At 32.8% G+C, this 18,542-nt stretch overlaps 1 protein-coding gene across 1 annotated transcript in view; it reads left to right on the plus strand.

Moving 5' to 3' along the window:
* LOC132724753 (kinesin-like protein KIF16B) overlaps window positions 1–18,203 on the plus strand; it is a 31,242-nt gene extending 13,039 nt beyond the window's left edge. The window contains exons 3-7 of the mRNA XM_060709711.1: window positions 12,627–12,770; window positions 13,441–13,536; window positions 13,799–13,894; window positions 15,472–15,576; window positions 16,116–18,203. Coding sequence (XP_060565694.1) covers window positions 12,627–12,770; window positions 13,441–13,536; window positions 13,799–13,894; window positions 15,472–15,576; window positions 16,116–16,257 — 583 coding nt within the window. The 3' untranslated portion in view covers window positions 16,258–18,203. The remainder of the gene's footprint in view (window positions 1–12,626; window positions 12,771–13,440; window positions 13,537–13,798; window positions 13,895–15,471; window positions 15,577–16,115) is intronic.
* Window positions 18,204–18,542: the final 339 nt, after the last annotated feature.

An 18,542-nucleotide genomic window follows, 5' to 3' on the forward strand; every position in this document is an offset into this window, starting at 1 on the left:
TAGAATTGTCTTTATATAGTGTCAGCTTACCAATAAATGATATATTTTATTTTGAGTTTTCCCGCTGTTGCCACGAACGGTGCATAGTGACATATAACCCAGTAAATTTAACCCCATCAGTAAAATGACAGAAGCACACCATATAATGATGCTTGCACTTCACATAAAGCAGCGGTCGTATAACAATAGATGCACATCGTATAATGAAAGATTCACATAATATAATGAAAGATTGACATAATATATTGATAAGTTGACTGTATATAATGATGCAACCACACAATATATTCATAAATGCACATCGTATAATAATAGATGCACATCGTTTAATGAAAGATTGACATAATATATTGATAAGTAGACTGTATATAATGATTCTACCACATCATATATTCATAAATGCACATCATATAATGATTGATCGACATCATATAAAGACACATTGACATCATATATTGTTCAGTTGACTTCATATAAAGATGCATACAAGATCTACATAATATATTCATGAATGCACATTGTATAAAGAAAGAGTGACACAGCAAAGTTCAATTTTTATGATCATAAGACAGTCTAGGTTTTCCATAATTAAGTACATACATATACAATAAGCTAAGTGAATTCTTTTTATAAATATTCCAAGATAAAGAAGAAAAAACTTATACTTCCTGACAGACATACTGTTATTGTAATAAATGACATTCATGATCATGTTTTCTGTGTTACAATCCGCGTAGTTAAGAAGTGAAATCGATTCCAAGCCTTTATGTGAAACTTATCAGTGAAAGACTATAGTGTAAATCTATATTTACTGTTAGATATACAGGATGGTATTTTACTGTAGTTTTCTTTGGTTTAGTTTAATGTCTAAGATGTTCTTTGAGCGTTGCAATTTCACGCTCATATTTTAGGTGGACCTTACTCTTAGAACCATTTTATGTGGTAATTTTTTACGAAACGGTTATCGTTGGCTTTGTAGCTCAACCATCTTTTTTGTCGGCACTACAGAGTAGTGGCCACATATAGGGATCACTTCACCGTCGTGTGCCCGTCTGTCTGTCCGTTTGTCACAAAACTTGTCCGGACTACTCCACATAAACTACTGGTGCAATATTATCCAATCTTTACAGGAATGATCAACTACTGGTATCAAGTCTAGTTGTGCATATTGTCAGCATTGTCCGCATTAATGATTGTTTGCCGAGTTCTGGCTAGTTATGGCCTTTTAATAATTTTTATTTTTAAAGTTTGTCCGGACTAATCCTCTTACACCACTAATGCAATTTCAATGAAACTTTACAGGATTGATCTGTAGCTCAAGTCCTTGCGATATTGCACTGGTTTTCCGGTTGAACGATGTTTGGCCCAGTTCTGGCCCTCGAATGAAAAGGATGTTTATAAAGTTTGTCTGGACAACTCCTTATATACCATTAGTGCAATTTAAATGAAACAGGATTAATCGAAAGGTCAAGTGCTTTTGCATAATACACAAGTTTGTTTACTTGAATGATTTTTGGCCTTGAATGAGATATTGCCATTGAATAAAAAAAGTGTTTTTTTGTGCTGCCAGCTACACAAAAGATTGTCTGGACTACTCCTTAGAAACTACTGGTGAAATTGTATCAGAACCTTAGGGGAAAGATCAATACCATGTCTTGTTGTGCATCTCATCCACATTTTTAGGTTCTAGGTTTTAGGTTGATTTTTGTCAGAATTTTGCCCTTTCGTTTTAATTTTGAAATTTGGCCGAACTACTCCTGTTATACCACTAATGTAATTTCAATAAAACTTTACAGGATTGATCAAAATCTTCCTGTGCATATTACATAGGTTTTTAAATTGAATGATTTTTGCCCTCTTAGATAGATAGATTGATGGATGGATGGATGGATGGATAGATAGATTTCGGCATAAAGGTAAACATGTTACATGATAAACAAACACAATATAGATTGAAACAATTACAAATACATGAATAAATAATAAATAAATAAATGAATAAATACTATATTATGTAAACCATGACATGTTCCCAAAACCAAGGATAACACAAAAAACTGAAAAAAGAGCAAGCTTTTATTTCCATTGTGGTCCTTAGCATTTGGTGGCATGACATAAAGAGGTATATCATAAAACAAAAAAACAATATCGCAAATTATAAGATAAATCACATTAATGAAGGATATCATTTAAAATTATCACAATTTAAGATGTAAGGTAATGTAAATAAAAAGTCAGTATCACATTAAGAAATAATTATGTGCATATTAAGAAAAGATTACATTAAAAAAATTTATCACAGTTGTTATGAGTATGTAAGGAAAGAACATGCCATAGATTACGCTATTCAAAAAAGATAAGTTTTTAAAGTCTTAATAAAACAGTTAAAACAAATTTCAAAAAATGAAACAGTAAACCTGAGCCGAAAAATAATTCAATAAAAAAAAATGAAAATATAAAATTTTCTTGCAAGAAATTTTAAGAAAAACACTTACATGCTACTTAAAAAGTGACTTTTGATGGCTATCTTAAAAAGATGATTTTGTTAATTTCAGTTATACACGTTGGAAGACTGTTCCATAGTTTAGCACCAATAAAACTAAACGACTTTGACCCGGAACCTGAGGAAGACAATACCCTCCTTTTTTGCTCAGTCTGGTGCAATTAGAATGCATAGATTCCTGAGAAACAAAATAATCACTTAAGTACTCTGGGGCCATTTGGTTTTTAACCTTAAAAACGTGACATAACATGACTTGTTCAACTCTTTTACAAACTGGTAACCAATTAAGGGATTTAATGGCTGTCACGAGGCGACACATGTCATCACTGATAGCCCTTGTTTGCATGTTAATCATTAGTGAAGATATAGTCATTAAGTTTCCTATTATGGAAGAAAAAATACCACATCGTCTATTGATGAAAACGAGGCTAAACAAGATGGTTGCAAATTTTCAAACCTCTTCAAAAAATATTTAAAACCTTTGATTTCTTAGTGATATATTTGCTATAAAGTTGCTATAAAGTTAAAAAAAAGTGACAATTATTTGGATCTAAATAGGATTTTATTTTGGAATAGTGCTTGCTTTTAAAAATTTGTTGGATTAACAAAAATGCCCGACGGAAAAGGCAATGGAAATGGCGGCAAAAGTAAAAATGGTAACAATTGTAGTAATCAAAATGGGAACGATACCCGTAACATTGATAACAGTGGTAAAACACCCATCATACAACCATATCCAGCACCAACCCACTATCCATTTCCATTCTTTGGTTATCCAGACGATATGTCAGGTCGTACTTTACCATTCCCTATTCCTCCCCACCCGGGTCATAACGACGACGAGCTAAAGGGACTTATTCGCGAAATGAACTCACGATTGGTATCGATTGAATCTAGTGTAGCTAGAATTGGATCTATAGAACAAGAGTTATCTCACCTGAGAGTACAAATGACAAATATCCAAACAACAAATACTCATCTCTCACAGAAAGTAAATGAAATAGAATCCTCCTGGCAGTTCCTGAGCAAACAATATGATAACATTACCCAGTCCAAAGAAGAATCTGACGCTGAAATAAGACGCCAAAAACAACAAAACACAGAGTTCGATAAACAAATACACAGTCTTATAACACAAAATTCTGAGTTGAAATCCCGTTGCTTAGATCTGCAATTGCGAACAATGGAACACAACTTGATTGTATTTGGCGTGCAGGAGGAGGCCCGTACAGACGAACGCGGCACCAGGATCCCTGAAAATACAGAAACTGTTCTGACTAAAAACCTAAATGAAAAACTCATTGAAAATGGAGACATTAGGGGGACTGGTGTTACAAGTGACAATCTGAAATTTGCTCGTGCGTATCGTGTTGGAAACCCTGCAAAAGCAAAAGATACAGGCAGACCGCGCCCAATCATAGCGCGATTCGAGAATATAAGTGATAGAGATACAGTCCGCAAGGCAGGGATCCAACTCAATGCTGTGTCAAAGTCAATGAAAATCTATGAACATTTCCCTAAAGAAATTGAAGAGAGACGGAAGACGTTATATCCAATAGTCCGTCGTCTGAGTGATAAAGGAGAAAAGGTATCACTTGTCAGAGATAGATTGTTCATAAACAACAAACTGTATGACATAAATACAGGTGTCTATACTGATAAGTATGGTCGCCAGTGTCACATCTACCCGAACCCACCACAATACGATCCGCGTGGTCATCATGATGCTGAATACAGATTAATTGACAGACGTTATTCACGTGATAATAGTGAACCCTATCAATACTCAAATCAAATCAACCGTCCAACCCAATCCAGTAAACATACACAACAGTCTACATACAGACCATCAACACATACGTTTGAAACACCCAATAGATTTAGCGCACTAGCTCGCGATGATTTCGACCGACCCAACCAGAAACGTTCGTATACTTCTCCACTTGAAAGTGATGAACACAAGAGACAAAATACGGATACTTACGACGTCGATTGTGAAAATTACCAATCAAACATATTGCCGACGTCCAGTGCTGACGAACAAGACGAATCACAGAGTAGACCAGTGACCCCTATGCGGGGCCTCAGACAGTAGACAATGACCCATATTACTAGACAAGACAATTTGTATGCGTATGATTTCAATAGACAGTCGGTAAATGTACCGTATGAATACTGTTATATGTTACTAAAAAACTTTCACTTAGTGTATTATAACTGGATTTTAAATATTAACTGTGACTCGTTTGTGCATGACAATGGATATAGTAACGGACTATTTTACTTGTATATCGGACTTATTAAATCATGGTACGTTCTACTTTATTTTCAAGCGTTTTTCATGAATACTTATCGAAACCTGTTTAATGTTAGTTTAATACCTTTTAGCCTGCAGAGATACATGTTTTTATGTAGCTACAATTATGCATTGTACAACTATATTTCTTTCATATTAACCTATAAAAATTATTATGAAATTACGGTCAAATCCTACTATAATAGAGTGTATCGAAATGTTAATTCGTTTGATATGCCTAGAAGCGGCAATTTTCAGTTTGATAATCCATTACTTCGATTGGATAATTTTTCGGAAGTTACGCTGGACCAACGTACGTTTAATAATGATAACTGTCTCAATATCCTTACAATTAACGTGGGAGGATTAATGTCTCGACTAAAGTATCCAGAATTTATTGACCATATTAATAAATATTGTTTAGTAGCAGTACAGGAAACTAAATGTGATGATTTGAGTTACGTTAGCGTTCCCGGTTTTGAGGTTATTATGAAAAATAGGAAGTCTATCATGAATAAAAAAGTGGAGGAATTGCTCTGCTTGTAAGAAATGATATCTCTAAATATATTAACATAAAAGAATCAGAAAGTAAATTGGCACTATGGTTTACCATTTCGAAAGAATTATGTAATCTAGAAACAGACATACTATGCGCAGTAGTCTATATACCACCATATAATTCTATTTATGCTGTAGATGAGCCTTATGTAGAAATTCAAGATGAACTAAACGTATTCTCTAGAAATTATGATTCAATATGCTTGTTTGGAGATTTCAATTCTCGAACTAAAAGTCTAAAAGATTATATAACGCTTGATACCGAACTTTTCGAAAGTCAGCATTTAGATGATATCGCCGACGAATATGAATTTGAAATGAGCAGATTTGATAATTCTTTATACGTACATAAGTTGCGGGTAAATTGCGACAAAACTTTGAATACATATGGAAGTAAGCTTATTGATTTTTTAAATCTTAATAACTTATATATACTAAATGGCCGTACTACTAATGACATGCCTGGAAAAGTTACTTGTAAAGGCCTGAGTACAGTTGATTATTTTATTTGTAACTCGAATATATTGAAGTATGTCACATCCCTACAGGTTTGTGATTTTTGCCCGTTATTTTCAGACGTCCATAGTTCGGTTGAACTGAAATTGTCATTTAAGCTAAATAATCTAATCAAAACACAGTGCGACGAGTCTCCGACTGTGAAGCTTTGGGATCTAAAAAGGGCTGATAACTTTATCAATATCATTGATGAAAGTAAAATACAAATGTTAAACAGCAGTCTTGATAACATTATATTAAGTGACGGCATCGGTCAAAATGATCTAAATATGTTAGTTAACGAAATATCAAATCTTTTCATCGATACATCACGTACAGCGTTTGGCTATAAATTAAATTATAATAATACAAATGATACACAAAGCAATAAATCTAATCCCTCATGGTTCGGACCCAAATGTAAGAAAGCTCGAAGAAATTTTCATACTGCCAAACACTTATATAAACTTCGGAAAAACAATGAAACAAAAGAAAATCTTAGAAGAAAAGCAAACATATACAAAAATACAATGAAGAAATTCCATGACAAAAACAAGTATTCTAATGTTTACAAGTTAAGAAAAATAAAAGGCAATGACTCTAGAAAATACTGGAAAATTTTAAAAGGCAAAAAGGAAAATAAAACTGAAGCAAATATAACACATTTATTCAATTATTTCAAAGGAGTAAACTATAGTACAGGTGAAAGCAATGTAGGTGCCAATAATAATAATAATAATAATAATAATAATAATAATAATAATGATAATAATGATAATAATAATAATAACAGTAATAATGATAATAATAATAATAATAATAATAATAATAATAATAGCAATAATAATAATAATAATAATAATAATAATAATAATTATAATAATAATCATAATAATAACAATAATAATAATAATAATAACTTACTTAATATGCCTATTGATATCAATGAAGTCGTTAATTTAAAAGCAGTTAATAATCTAAAAAATAACAAAGCGAGTGGTTATGATAACATAGTAAATGAACAGATTAAGGCCTCTCTCTCTTTGATGAAACATGTTTATGTCAAATTATTCAACTTAGTGCTTGATACGGGTTTAATCCCAGAACACTGGACAGTTGGAATCATCAATCCAATCTATAACAAGAGCACCGCTAGGCGGAGCATTATATGCCCGAAAGTGATTTTTTTTTTAGTAAAGATGAAGAATTTGTAAGACATGGAAATTAAATAAAGTATTAACTCCTTCACAAAACAATCATCCTTTGAAGTTTCAATATTGTGGTCCAATCTAACTTAAGTTATGCCCCGGAAACTGTTTTCATTTCTAAGGTAATAGTGACCTTGACCTTTGACCTTGTGACCCCAAAATCAACACGGGTCTTCTACCCAATATGGACAATCATCCTGTGAAGTTTAAACACAGTTGGCCAAATCAAACTTAAGTTATGTTCCAACAACTGTTTTCAGTTTCAAGGTCATAGTGACCTTGACTTTTCACCTTGTGACCCCAAAATCAATAGGGGTCTTCTACCCAATATGGACAATCATCCTATGAAGTTTGAAAACTGTGGGCCAAATTGAACTTAAGTTATGCTAAAAAAACTGTTTTCAATTTCTAAGTAATAGTGACCTTGACATTCGACCTTGTAACCCCAAAATCAATAGGGGTCTTCAACCCAATATGGACAATCATCCTATGAAGTTTGTCCACTGTGGGCCAAATGTAACTTAAGTTATGCTCCGGAAACTGTTTTCAGTTTTAAGGTAATAGTGACCTTGACCTTTGACCTTGTGACCCCAAAATCAATACGGGTCTTCTACCCAATATGGACAATCATCCTATGAAGTTTGAACACTGTGGGCCAAATGGAACTTAAGTTATGCTCCGGAAACTGTTTTCAGTTTCAAGGTCATAGTGACCTTGACTTTTGACCTTGTGACCCCAAAACTAAAGGGGTCTTCTACCCAATATGGACAATCATCCTATGACGTTTGAACACTGTGGGCCAAATGGAACTTAAGTTATGCTAAAAAAACTGTTTTCAGTTTTAAGGTCATAGTGACCTTGACCTTTGACCTTGTGACCCCAAAATCAATAGGGGTCTTCTACCCAATATGGACAATCATCCTGTGAAGTTTGAACACTGTGGGCCAAATGGAACTTAAGTTATGCTCCGGAAACTGTTTTCAGTTTTAAGGTCATAGTGACCTTAACCTTTGACCTTGTGACCCCAAAATCAATAGGGGTCTTCTTCCCAATATGGACAATCATCCAATGAAGTTTGAACACTGTGGGCCAAATGGAACTTAAGTTATGCTCCGGAAACTGTTTTCAGTTTTAAGGTAATAGTGACCTTGACCTTTGACCTTGTGACCCCAAAATCAATACGGGTCTTCTACCCAATATGGACAATCATCCTATGAAGTTTGAACACTGTGGGCCAAATGGAACTTAAGTTATGCTCCGGAAACTGTTTTCAGTTTCAAGGTCATAGTGACCTTGACTTTTGACCTTGTGACCCCAAAACTATAGGGGTCTTCTACCCAATATGGACAATCATCCTATGACGTTTGAACACTGTGGGCCAAATGGAACTTAAGTTATGCTAAAAAAACTGTTTTCAGTTTTAAGGTCATAGTGACCTTGACCTTTGACCTTGTGACCCCAAAATCAATAGGGGTCTTCTACCCAATATGGACAATCATCCTATGAAGTTTGAACACTGTGGGCCAAATGGAACTTAAGTTATGCTCCGGAAACTGTTTTCAGTTTTAAGGTCATAGTGACCTTAACCTTTGACCTTGTGACCCCAAAATCAATAGGGGTCTTCTACCCAATATGAACAATCATCCTATGAAGTTTGAACACTGTGGGCCAAATGGAACTTAAGTTATGCTCCGGAAACTGTTTTCAGTTTTAAGGTCATAGTGACCTTGACCTTTGACCTTGTGACCCCAAAATCAATAGGGGTCTTCTACCCAATATGGACAATCATCCTGTGAAGTTTGAGCACTGTGGGACAAATGGAACTTTAGTTATGCTCCGGAAACTATTTTCAGTTTTAAGGTCATAGTGACCTTGACCTTTGACCTAGTGCCCCCAAAATCAATAGGGGTCTTCTACCCAATATGGACAATCATCCTATGATGTTTGAACACTGTGGGCCAAATGAAACTTAAGTTATGCTCCGGAAACCAAATTGCTAACGGACGGACGGACGTACGGACGGACGGACGGACAGACGGACACCAGGGCGTATAACATAATATGCCCGAAATTCTTTCGGGCATATAAAAACAAGGGTGATCCTGTTAAACCAGAAAATTATAGACCAATAACATTATTAAGTTGCCTAGGCAAAGTTTTCACAAGCATATTAAATAAAAGAATCACTGATTATGTAGAGTCAAATGATATTGTTAATAACACACAAACAGGATTTAGAAAAGGGTTTTCAACCTCAGATAATATATTCATTCTACACCATATCATTCAATATTTAAATATTACCGGAAAAAAACTATTTTGCTCATTTATTGATTTAAAACAGGCATTTGATACTGTGTGGAGAAATGGTCTATGGGAAAAATTAATTAATGCCAATATACAAGGTAAATGTCTGCAGGTTATACAAAATATGTACAAAGGAATTAAATCATGTGTGAAGGTAAATTGTCAACTATCTAACTTTTTCTCATGTAATATAGGTGTTCGTCAAGGGGAAAATTTATCTCCCTTGCTCTTCTCGATGTATTTGAATGATCTTAAAGATTTCTTTCAAAATAATAGTAATACACGTGGAATTTTGCTTCATAATGATCAGAATATAAACGAGCTATACAATTTTTTACAAATCTTTATTCTGTTATATGCAGATGACACTGTTATTATGGCCGAGACAGCAAATGACTTAAAAGAAGCGCTTAATACATATGAAAGATATTGCGATATTTGGAAACTTACAGTCAATATTTCTAAAACCAAGATAGTTGTATTTTCAAAAGGGAGACAAAGAAATTATCATTTCACTTATAAAAATGAACAAATCGAAATAGTAAATGAATATAAATACCTCGGCATATTTTTTAATAGAAGTGGTTATTTCGCTAAAACTAAGACACATATTGCAGAACAAGCTACAAGATCGATGTACAGCCTGATAAGAAATTCAAATAGATTAAATTTACCAATTGACTTACAAATTGAACTTTTTAATAAAACTGTTAAACCAATATTACTTTATGGTTCTGAAATCTGGGAATACGGTAATCTTGACGTTATTGAACGCGTACAACTCAAATTTTTAAAACATATCCTTAAACTTAAACGTTCGACGGCCAGTTATTTCATATACGGTGAAACGGGATGCATGCCTTTGTCTGTAGATATCGGAGAAAGAATAGTTTCATTTTGGGCGCGTCTCCTTCAGAACGAAAATGGTTTAATACCAAATAAATTATCATACTTTGTATATCGTCATATGCTAAGAAATACAGTAGATATTAATGATAATAATTTTGAACGTAATTATCCGTGGATTTATAATCTAAAATCAATACTAATAAAATGCGGTATCAACAATGTTTGGATTGATCATAATTTTCCCGGTACCAAATGGTAAAATTAACAGTAAAACAAAAGCGAAAAGATCTTTTCTTAAATGAATGGTATTCAAAGATAAATGAATCGAGCAATAGTTCTTTTTACAAAATTTTTAAAAAATCTTTTGGAATAGAACCTTATCTTTCGTACTCCCAAAATGCAATGATTTTTAATTATGTAAAGTTCAGAACAAGAAACCATAGATTACCAGTTGAAACTGGAAATTGGTCAAATATACCTGTCAATGAAAGAATGTGCATTTTTTGTAGAAATATAATTGGTGATGAGTTTCATTATCTTTTCGAATGTAATAGATTTTCTAATGAAAGAAGACAATTTATAAAACCAAATTTTTATAGACGTCCTAATATGTATAAATTAGAACAACTTTTTACAATGAAAGATTCGCCTGCATTTTATAAACTATGCAAATTCTTAATGATTATTATAAGAAATGTAAGAATGTAATCAAATATTTATGTTTTCATTTTAAAGTCAGTTGTTATTTTGTTATGTTCTGAGATATAGTTTTGTTTTAATGATATTCACTTACCACTTTCTTACTATACAGCAAAGGTCCTTTATACCTCACATATACTTTTTTTCATTTCTCATAAGACTAAGTTTTTGCTGTACTTTTATAGTATTAAACGATTACTCACTGGTTTTTTTCATGAATCATCTTTCATTTCAAAATTTGCTTTTTAGAAATAAATACAAGTATAGTAAATAAGCATTTTGTATGGAAGTTAAAATATTACTTTATTTATTTTACAACTTTTATGACAAATTATATCACATCTATAGCTACATTCTCCTAGTAATAAATATCTTACATTCTTTTCAAGCAGTATTTAAATTTTGTAAAATTCAGGTTTGCATTTTCTTAATAAGTTAAAAAAAAAATGTTTCCTAAGCAAAATATGCATATAATTTAATAATATGTAATAGATATGTTGATATTGTTTAGTAATTATATTCTGATTTAATTTGTATAAATGCCTCGTTAAATATTTTGACATTATCCTCATATTACATGTTGTATGCATGTTTGAGTGAATAAAAGATGTGTTATGTGTTATGTTGTTCTACGTTTAGGTACAATTAAACCAAAATGTTTCAAATTCAATGTTGTTTTTTAAAGCAAAATAAGCATCTACTGGCCAACTGCTCGCTCATATTCCATTATTGAAGCAATATAAATGCCATTCTGAGAGACTTAAAGTATGTTTATTTCAAAGATTGAATGTGTCTTTTATACCCCTTCACCATTATTTAGTGAAATATTTTACGAGATTGTTTCTTGTGTGAATTTTCAATTGCGATTTTCAGATTTGAATTATAGCCTACTTAAATATTCAGTAGAACATTTAAAATTATCAGAATTAAAACTGATTTTGAGGCAAGTACGTGCAGGTGTCCAGCGACGACTTGAGAATCATTCGATCTCAGTTAGTAGTCAAACGTCCGAGACAAATCAGACAGACTGGAAACGTTTACGTTAATGCGCTATATAATCTTCAATATGTAGTACAATATGTTTTGTTTTGTTTTTCGCCTTGATAATATAAGTTTTTATTTACCTGTGTAATATATCGTGAAAACAAACTAAATTAATGATTCAAGCAGACATGTAATATTTTGAAACAATAAGTAAAGTTAAATTGAAACTTAAATTGTTGCTATGTTTCTGGCTGAACATTACTACACATAGTCAATGTAACTCCAAATGTCTCACTAAAAACCTCGTATCACGCAATAAGTATGTAGAATTTACTGTTATGTTTTGCTTTAAACCCAGTATCTTCTAAATTGGGTTTTAGAATTAAGAATACCCATGCGTTTTCTTATTTACGACGAAATAGAAACTAAATAGATTATTTGACATTTGAGCTGTATGCTTCTATAAAAAGTTATATAATTTGGAAGATTCTGTATATATTCTAAAATACAAAGACATTTCTATCTTAATGCGGTAAATCATTAATTATAAGTTGTTACAGTTCATTCTCAAAAAGACAAAAATGGCATACGACTTTGTGACAGTAAGGCAACGATATTGCATCAATTTTCTTTCTATCTTACTTGAATATTTTAAGATATTATAGCATCTGTTTTACCATTTTCCCTGGGACTGGCAGAGTTGCTATTAATTTTCTTATTACGTTAGATACGAGCGTGACTCTAGTGCCAGCGCTCAAAGGAATGCATCGGAAGAGTTAGAACAGAAGGTGAAATCATTAGAAAAAGAAACGGAACGTCTTCAACACGAATTGCAGGCTGAAAAGACTGAAAAATATAACGTTTTTAAAAGGTAAGTTTTAACATACTGAAGTGACTATAAAATATTTGAAATGGTTTATAGCTAAATCCATTGCAAACAATGTACATTTGCAATTATATCTGGTACTTATATATTCATCCATGAAATGTTATGAAAATTCTTTTATATCGGACATGGTCACTTACGTCGTAATAAGAAAAATGAGAATTTAACATCGTTTGCTACGTAAATATTTATTAAAATGGAATAGCAGTTGTGAGAAAAGGTCTTTTGATGGTTCCGAGGAAAAAAGCACGGTTTTTACATCTCGATAAGCATATTTTTGTTTTGAAAACAAGGGAAGCAAACGTGGGTTAAGATAACAAATATTACTTTGTTGTATGCTAATGTTTGATTATTGTCCTGATGAATAGATTATTTGAACGCTGTTACAAATTCTGGGCAGACCCTTCTGTTAATTTTATATGTTTTTAATGTCATACGCCAAAATCTAGTTTCCCTAATAATCGATACTTATCAACGGCAAACATGTTGGATCAATCATCCTTATAGTCGGCAATGACTTTTCTTTTTTTTAAACAACACCAAAGAATAAGAACATTTTTGTTTCGGATAATTTGTTCAACTTTTCAAATTTTATATAATATAACCAAATATATTTATTCAGTCTTTTTTGTGTCACATTTTTTGGTGATTTTAGATTAGAACGAGACAAGTGCGCTGTTGAGGAAGAGCTAAAGAGAATTGAAAAGCACTCTTTAAATGAAACAGTTGCGCTTATAAAACAAATCAAAAGGTATGAAAGACAGTGATTCATAAAAGAATATTTGTGTTCATTTTGATAGTAGGTGAGAATTTGTTAAATGAAAGCCTGAGTCATGGATGAAATGAGATTTTGTATATTAAACATAAAAAGTTAATGGTATTTATACAAAAACGATATCAAGCAAGAATTGTTAAACTAAATTGAAAGATATAATCATTTATGTCTCTGTAGCACAAGAAAGACTTTCTAATCACAGCAAAGTCGATATATATATTCATGTTCTTATTGATAGTCTTCGACAAGAAAATGACGAGATTAATAGTGCAAGGGAAAATGATCGTCACCATTTTAAGGCCGAGATGAAGGTAAAAGAGTGTGGCCTTCAAAGGTAGGTTGAACTAATGCTTTTACAGTGTTTCTCTTAGTCTGATAAATTGAAATCCGTAACAAATAAGACGTTCAATGTCGAAATTCTAGAACAAATACTTTTTCACAACAGAAATTTATAGTAAACGTGAATATTATAAACATAACGACATAAAGTTTTTTGGACATATTTGAGTTTTAATTTCGATTGTCGAAATGTCGGAACGCTTACAATGATTTGCTTCTCTTTAAAAGTGATTTACAAATGATGATTCATTTTTAAAAACTAAGTAAAAAAGCTTGCAGGAAGAGAAATAACTGTATTAAGAAAACAAACAAACTCTGGTCTATACATACATTAACAACAATATTTCACATTGTAATATAGCTAGACACCAATTTTAAGGTCAGACACCTAACCTAGATCAAAGAGTTAAACATGACTGTCACTGCAAGATATCTTTCCGGCCGGATGTGGGTCTGTTTTCAGTTCGACTTCCTGTAAACTTAAAGAGAAGAACTGAATATAAAAAGAGTTTTCATTTGTCAATTTAAAATTACAAAATGAAATCTGGAAATCCCATTGGCCATTCTGAAATAAAATGTAAAGAATAGTTCTTGTCATTCTAAGATAATTTTGAACTAAAATGTAAAGACTTATTATTACGATTTTGAAATAAAATAAAATGTAAAGGATAGTTCTGAAAAAAAATGTACTGGATAGTTCTTTTACTGTTAAGATAAATTGCTCATTAAATTCTGTTTAACAATCTTCTTGCATTTAGATCTAATTACATTTTTATAGTGAACAGTTTATTTTACGTACGAAAATACTACGTTTATTTTACACAAGATCTAAGGTCTAACTTTTGTCTAAAATAACGAGAATAATATATCAGAACTTATCAGGTAACCTTAATTTATGATTTAAATAAGTGTCTTTTATTTTATATGATTATTGGTGTGTTCAATTGATGTAATGTTTAAACTTTTTATATATTTTTGTTTATGAATGAAGATTTTATAAAGAACTGTTATTACCTTACCAACTGCGTAGATATTGGTGTTAGAAATTTGTTTAGGTTTGTTTGCAAACAAATACATCTTAAACAGTTCAATTTGTCATCATTAATAACCCTACAATAAATTATTATGTCATTGTTATACAAGCTATGCAGACATTTCTACATGACTTTACTTGGGAAACTAAGAACTAACATTTGCAAGTATGTATTGTGATGTTTTGTATATAATGACATGCTTGGAATGAGACAATAAACTAAACTAAACTTTGCAAGTAAACCAGTTTGGCCGAGTTTCTTTTTTTAAAGATACTTGGTTTATATACATAATTTATTTTAGTTCGATTGTGTAGGAAGCTATTAGCTTATAAACACACTTTCAAACCAACCAGTACTGAGCAATTAGTGTAGAGTTTCTTGCTCGAGGAAACAACGACTTGCCCCTGTCAGGGTTTGAACCCATGCGGCTAGCAATCATAAGATTACCACTCGGCCATGTCGCCCCTCTAAATAAAGATACTTATTGTTTATACGTCCGTTCGAAAAATAAAAGTTTGGAACATTTGTCTCATTACAGATTAGAAGATATGACACGAGAGAAATGCGCAGTTGAGGAAGAGTTAAAGAGTCTTCTAAAACAGTCTTCTGATGACAAATATGCTCTTGAAAAGAGTATGAAAAGGTTAAAATAATTAAAAGTGTTTTGAAAGAAAAACTCTTGTACGTTTTGTTACAAAAGACAGAATTTGAGAATAAAAACCCTACAATAAATTATTATGTCATTGTTATACAAGCTATGCAGACATTTCTACATGACTTTACTTGGGAAACTAAGAACTAACATTTGCAAGTATTATTGTGATGTTTTGTATATATGAAATGCTTGGAATGAGACAATAAACTAAACTTAACTTTGCAAGTAAACCAGTTTGGCCGAGTTTCTTTTTTTAAAGATACTTGGTTTATATACATAATTTATTTTAGTTCGATTGTGTAGGAAGCTATTAGCTTATAAACACACTTTCGAACCAACTAGTACTGAGCAATGAGTGTAGAGTTTCTTGCTCGAGGAAACAACGACTTGCCCCTGTCAGGGTTTGAACCCATGCGGCTAGCGATCATAAGATTACCACTCGGCCATGTCGCCACTCTAAATAAAGATACTTGTTGTTTATACGTTCGTTCAAAAAATAAAAGTATGGAACATTTGTCTCATTACAGATTAGAAGATATGAAACGAGAGAAATGCGCAGTTGAGGAAGAGTTAAAGAGTCTTCTAAAACAGTCTTCTTCCTTTAGGACATTGAGTACTTTTGTTATGGTCATTGGGTTTACTTTTATATGTTTCTACATGATCATTTAAGTGTTTTACTTATTTAACCTTTTGTAACCATGACAACTGTTAGAATTTCACTTGGCGGGGATTCATTTTATTTACACTGTCTCGTTTGTGGGAACATGGTGGGGCTAAAAGCGAGGTTTGGTGCACCATTAACCGGTTTAAACTCCCCAGCAGTCATTATTATGCTGCTGACCGTTCCAAGGCGGCGCCCCACTGTGTTCCTCAGATGTATGTCTTATGTTGTTTCATACTGTTTTGGCGACACTTTTGCTTGTGTCCCTTGTTGTTTTCTCGTCTGCGGTAAGTATCTTCCCCATTGCCTCTAGTTTTTGTTTCTTTGATTACTTCCCACCCCCTCCCCCCCGGTCCCCTTCCCCTTTGTGGGCCTATTTTTATTTTCTTTGAATTCCTAATCAGTTGCAGATTAATTATCATTTAATGATTAACCTGTCCGTGCTCTGTCTTTGCCCTGTTCTGTTTTTGTTTGGGGTCCCCCTGGGCTCCTTGCCATTGGTTCTTGTTGCTGGGTCATGTGGCGGTTGTGTTCATTGGGCGCCGCCTTTCCTTGTTGATCTTGTTTATCATATTTTCTGATGACAAATTTGCTCTTGAAAAGAGTATGAAAAAGTTAAAATAATAAAAAGTGTTTTGAAAGAAAAACTCTTGTATGTTTTGTTACAAAAGACAGAATTTGAGAATAAATAGTGATGAATAAAATACAAAATCCACGGATTTCATTAAACAAAACCCAATGGAATTATTTACATATAATAGATGATACTTAACAAATGAATGAAATTTTAACTAAATTGAAAGAGTGGAAGAAAAAATCATTTAACTCTTTCTAGTATTTAGACTACATATGTTCACTGTAAATTGATATTTTTTCATGTATTTTATTGATAGTCTTCGACAAGAAAAGGACATGATTATGCACGAAAGAGACAATGATAGACTCAAATATGAGGCTGAAATAAATGTTAAAGAAAATGCTATGGGAAGGCATGTGTTATTGTAAACATAAAGATCAGAATTAACAAAAAAGCAGTTCGTATTATGATGATTTATAAATGCTAACATTTTATACTCGTTATATACCAAATGTTTTTATTAAAAGCATCATTTATGAAATGTATGTACCCTATTTTGTTTTTATCCTAGTATGTCATTGTAAAACTAGGGTATGGTCTGACAGGGTCATTGTCCTATTTGGCTAGTGTGCTATTTGTTATCATATATAATATAAGATCGAAAAGAGGAAAAAGAAAATGAGCAGCAATTGTTATTATAAGCACAGCTACAAATGTTCGTAATAAAAAAACAGGGAGTTTGTATGACTCCCAGGCCGAGATGTAAAGGTCGCTGACTTGAGATCACAGGTCCCTCACCGCTGTAGGTTCGATCCTCACATACATTGTAGGTCGAAATCTTTCATGTGAGGAAGCCATCCAGCTGGCTTACAGAAGGTCGGTGGTTCTACCCAAGTGCCCGCTCGTGCTTGAAATTATGCCCGAAGGGGTACCTGGGGTCTTCCTCCACCAATAAAGCTGGAAAAAAATCGACGAAAAAATCTATGAAAAAAAGAACTATTCCTGATTGTGCATATTTCCGGTATTATCCGAGCTTCGCTGCAAAAAATGACCAGCAGAGCTTCAAAACATTATCAAGCTGTCACATGTTAAACTGCTAGTGAGATTTAAATGAAACTTGATAGGAGGAACCATTACGATACATTGTTATCCATATCGCCTACGTGTCCAAAAGACCTCCAGAGCTATAAATAGAAAAAATCTTGTCCATCTGTCACACGTTAAACTGCTGGCAGGATTTCGACATTTCTTTACAGGAGTGATCAGTACCATCTCAGTTGTGCATATCATCGGAATGCTCGGTTTCGCTGCACAATATGACGCCAGAGCTATAAATAGAAAAATCTTGTCCGGCTTTCACAGATCAAACTGATTGGGGAATTTCAAGTAAACTTCACAGGAGTGATCAGTGCCATCCCTAGTGTTGCATATCGCTGGCACGTTCTTCTTCGTTGCACAAAAAGGCCGTCATAGCTATAGATTTAAAAATTGTGTCCGTCTTTCACAGGTCAAACTGCAGGCGCGGTTTCAACCAAGCATTACAGGACTGATCAAGGAAGGACATATTTCTTTTTTACAAAAATGCCATCTTGTTTATATTATTCACATTATTGTTTCAATATTTAACATTTCAAAGGTGCCAGTGTATTCTAGTACTTAAGAAACAAAAGACTTTGGCAACAAAGGAAATTAATTTTTTACGGTTTCTTATTTTCG

The sequence above is a fragment of the Ruditapes philippinarum genome, unplaced genomic scaffold (genome assembly GCF_026571515.1).
Source record: "Ruditapes philippinarum isolate M1 unplaced genomic scaffold, ASM2657151v2 ctg1068_1_1_1_1, whole genome shotgun sequence".
In the NCBI taxonomy this organism is placed as follows: domain Eukaryota; kingdom Metazoa; phylum Mollusca; class Bivalvia; order Venerida; family Veneridae; genus Ruditapes; species Ruditapes philippinarum.